General features: G+C 34.4%; 1 protein-coding gene across 1 annotated transcript; it reads right to left on the bottom strand.

Moving 5' to 3' along the window:
• Window positions 1-1,037: 1,037 nt before the first annotated feature.
• LOC141690997 (uncharacterized) lies at window positions 1,038-2,481 on the bottom strand. The gene is made up of 4 exons (XM_074495748.1): window positions 2,226-2,481; window positions 1,726-1,910; window positions 1,496-1,628; window positions 1,038-1,378 (listed from the first exon to the last, which is right to left on the bottom strand). The coding sequence occupies exons 1-4, from the start codon at window positions 2,479-2,481 to the stop codon at window positions 1,038-1,040; spliced, it is 915 nt and encodes a 304-aa protein (XP_074351849.1).
• Between the last annotated feature and the right edge of the window lie 1,914 nt (window positions 2,482-4,395).

Genomic DNA, 4,395 nt, shown 5'->3' with positions numbered 1-4,395 from the left:
GGCTCTGAATTGTGTTTGTAACTTGCCTTACTTGTGTGCCTTATGAATTCTGACTATTTTTTTTTCAAAGCTTTTTTTCATATATTCATTTCATGGGCTTTAATTATCAATTATCAATTCATGGCTTTAATTTACACATATGGCCATAATTTTTTTTCTATGCACTTAATTTCTTCCTTCCTTCTTTTTTACACCAAATTCCTTTCGAATTTTGTCACCTTCTAGATACAAACCTCTACACAGTTTCTCCAACTTTACCTGACAACTGAAACATTTCACCAAACACATAATGCAATTTAAGGGAGTAAAATATTATCGAAGTGAAATCTACCTTAACCTATAATGATAATGTTAAAAACCAAAAAATAAACTAAAAATAATATTTTATGTAAACTGACCGTACCACACACTTGGGTTGCCTCCCAAAAAGCACCATTTTTTATAGTCATGGCTTTGACTATTCACGTCCCTCATAGCTCCAAAAAAGTGATGGATGTGACATTACGATCAATATCACTACCCAAATATGGTTTCATTCTGTGTCCATTAATCATAAATATTCTCCCGGTTTTCATATCTTCAACTTCAATGACACCATAAGAACACACCTTGATAATTTTAAAAGGCCTTGACCAATGCGATTTAAGTTTTCCCGGAAACACTTTAAGTCTCAAGTAAAATAATAATACCATTTGATCTTCCTCAAGTTCCTTATGTAAGATTTTCTGATCATGCCACTTCTTCATCTTTTCCTGGTAAATCCTAGAGCTCTCAAATAAATTCAATCAAAATTCATCAAGCTCATTTATTTGAAGAAGTCGCATTTCTCCAGCTGTAGAAAAATCAAAATTTAGCTTCTTGATTGCCCAAAAAGCTTTGTGCTCCAATTCCACGGGAAAATGACAATATTTTTCATAAACTAACTGATAAGGTGATAATCACAAGGGTGTCTTGTATGCAGTCCTGTAGGCCTAAAGACTATTATCTCGCTTCTTCGACCAATCCTTTCTTGTGGAATTTAGCGTCTTCTCCAAAATTTACTTGATTTTTCTATTAGATACTTCGGCTTGGCCGTTGGTTTGAAGATGATAAGCACATGCTACCTTGTGATGAACCCCATACTTCAACAATAATGTTGAAATTTGCTTGTTACAAAAATTTGTCCCCTCGTCACTAGTAATAGCTTTTGGTATCCCAAACTGAGTGGAAATATTCTTCTTCAAGAATTCAAGCACAACAGACGCATCATTGGTTAGGGTGGTTATATCCTCAGCCCACTTAGAAATATAATCGACAAGCAACAATATGTATTGATTTTGAAATGCCATCATAAAGGGTCCTCTAGATTCAATACCCCATACATCAAACAATTCCACCTCTAAAATTTAATTTAAAGGCATTTCATTCCTTCTGGATATATTATCAGTACATCAGCATCGATCACATCTTTTCACAAATTCGTGAGCATCTTTGAAGAGAGAAGACTAGTAAAAACCTGATTGTAAGACCTTTCTTGCAGTACTATCACCTTGAAGGTGACCATCATAAGGAGAATTATGACAATGATTCAAGAAACTTTCTATCTCATCGTCTAGAATACACCGTCTAAGAACATTATCTGGAAAAAGCTTGAATATAAATGGCTCATCCCATAGAAAAGCTTTAACATGGTGCAAAAACTTTTTTTTGTTGATAAGTAAATTCAACAAGAATGATATTGCTTACCAAATAGTTAACAAAATCAGCAAACCAAGGCAAACCCTTGGTGTTGATATCCATAAGTTTTTCATCGGAGAATGAATCATTAATCATTTGAGAACTATCAGAATTCTCATGGTTCTCCAACCTAGATAGGTGATCAGCAACTTGATTTTCGGAACCCTTCTTGTCTTTGATTTCCAAGTCAAATTCTTACAAAAGCAGAACCATCGAATCAAGCGAGGCTTTGCATCCTTTTTCTCGATCAAATACTTGATAGAATAATGATCAGTATAGAAAATCACCTTGGTACCCACAAGATAAGACCTGGATTTCTCAAAAGCATACACAACCGCAATGAATTCTTTTTCAGTAGTTGTGTAATTAAGTTGAGCTCCAGAATGAGTCTTACTTGCACAATATATAGAATGAAAGATTTTGTTATTTCGGTGTCCCAATACCGCTCTAACTGCTAAATCACTAGCATCACACATCAACTCAAAAGGTAAAAGGTAGACTCCAATCACGGGAAATAATAATTAGTGCAGAAACCAATTTCTTTTTCAACTCCTCGTATGCTACAAGACAAGAATCATCATAGACAAATTTTGTATATTTTTCAAGTAAATTGTAGAAAGGCTTCAAAAATTTTGAGTAGTCCTTGATGAAACGCTTATAGAAGCCGGCATAGCCAAGAAAACTTCTGACTCCTTTAACAGGACTCGGTAGAGGAAGCTTCTCAATAGTCTCCAAATTAGCTATATCCACCTCTAGGACTTTCATTGACACTTTATTACCAAGCACAATTCCTTCTTAAACCATAAAATGACATTTCTCCCAATTGAGCACCAAGTTAGTTTCTTCACATATTTGCAACACGCGGGCCAAATTCATCAAGCTTGAATCAAAAGAATCACCAAGTATAGAAAAATCATCCATGAAAACCTCTATTCCTTGATCTACCATGTCTGAAAATATAGCCATCATACATCTCTGAAAAGTAAAAGGTGTATTACACAAGCCAAATGACACCCTTCTGAAAGCAAAAGTGCCAAAATGGCATGTAAAAGTAGTCTTCTCTTGATCTTCCGATGCTATAGCAATTTGATGTAATCCAGAATACCCATCCAAGAAATAATAGAACCCCGTACCTGCCAATCCGTCCAGCATCTGATCAATGAATGGTAAAGGAAAATGATATTTCCTTATGGCTTTGTTTAATTTTTTGTCATCCATGAACACCCTCCATCCTGTGAGTGTTCTGGTAGGAATAAGCTAATTCTTTTCATTATCCACAACTGTGATTCTACCATTTTTAGGCACATACTGAACCAGACTAACCCATGAACTGTTTGAGATAGGGTATATGATTCCTGCATCTAGCCACTTGATGATCTCCTTCTTCACCACTTCTTTCATAATAGGATTCAACCTCCTTTTATGCTCAATAGTTGGCTTATGATCATCCTCCATTGAGATCTTGTGCATACAAAATGAAGGACTTATACCTCAAATATCAGCAATCTTCCCCGTAATAACTTTTTTTATATTTCTTCAAGACTCGAAGCAACTTATCTTCTTGTTCATTTGAAAGAGTGGAAGATATAATCACCGGAAAAGTAGAGTTTTCTCCAAGAAATGCATACTTGAGATGTGCTGCTAGTTGTTTAAGCTCTAATTCAAGAGGGTCTTCAATAGAAGGCTTAGGTACCTTAGACTTCTTGGGCGTCTCAAATAACTCAAACTTCTGAAAAGGTCTTCTATATATAGGAAATGCATCAAGTTCCTTAATACATTCATCAATCTCTTCACTACTTTCATCACTTGTTTCTTGTAACAACAACTCTAAAGAATCCATATTATGATGTGACAACATATGCACATCGTCATCACCTGTAATAGCATTCAAAGTAAAACAACTCTCCTTATTATTAGAAAACTTCATGGCAAAAAAAACATTAAATGTCACCTATTCATCATGCACTCATATAGTTAACTCTCCTTTCTGAATATCAATAAGAGTTCTTCCCGTTGCTAAAAATGGTCTACCAAGAAGTAAAGGAATTTTTGAATCTTCTTCCATATCAACCACAATGAAATCAGCGGAAAAGATGAATTTATCCACTTTTCACTACAACAAAAATGTTAATAGACATCAGTTTTTAGCCGATGTCTATGTTGTTTAGCAACCGATGTTGATGTCGGTCATGTCTATTCTAGACATCGGCCATAAACCAATGTTTTTACTGGCTTAGACATCGTTTCTGGCAAAAAAACTGATGTCCATGCATTATTTTTTTACAAAACATGTTAGATCAAATAACCAATCAAATTAAGTCATTAATCAAGTTGACTTAAAATCTATTAATCTAATATACAAAAAAAAAATTATGTCCCTTTCTGACGAAGGTACAACTATACAGGTTACATAGTTCACAACTACCAGCTAACAGAACAAGATCCTAGAAGTTTATGCATATTAGTGATCAAGTTGTGAAATAAACTTGACCATATATTTTTGGAAGCCTTCAAAAATTTCCAGAAGAAAACTTTTTTAATATTGAACATAATATTACATCATTAGCCATATATAGGGTCAACTGACTCCAAATATTATAAAATAAGACCACATCTTAAATTATCCATGGCCAGAAGCTAAAACTGGTCCTGCATTATAATAATCACAGGTTTGAGCTT

This window comes from Apium graveolens, chromosome 10 (genome assembly GCF_009905375.1).
Source record: "Apium graveolens cultivar Ventura chromosome 10, ASM990537v1, whole genome shotgun sequence".
Lineage (NCBI taxonomy): Eukaryota > Viridiplantae > Streptophyta > Magnoliopsida > Apiales > Apiaceae > Apium > Apium graveolens.
The sequence above is the reverse complement of the archived record's forward strand: the minus strand, read 5'-3'. Positions and strand labels throughout refer to the sequence as shown.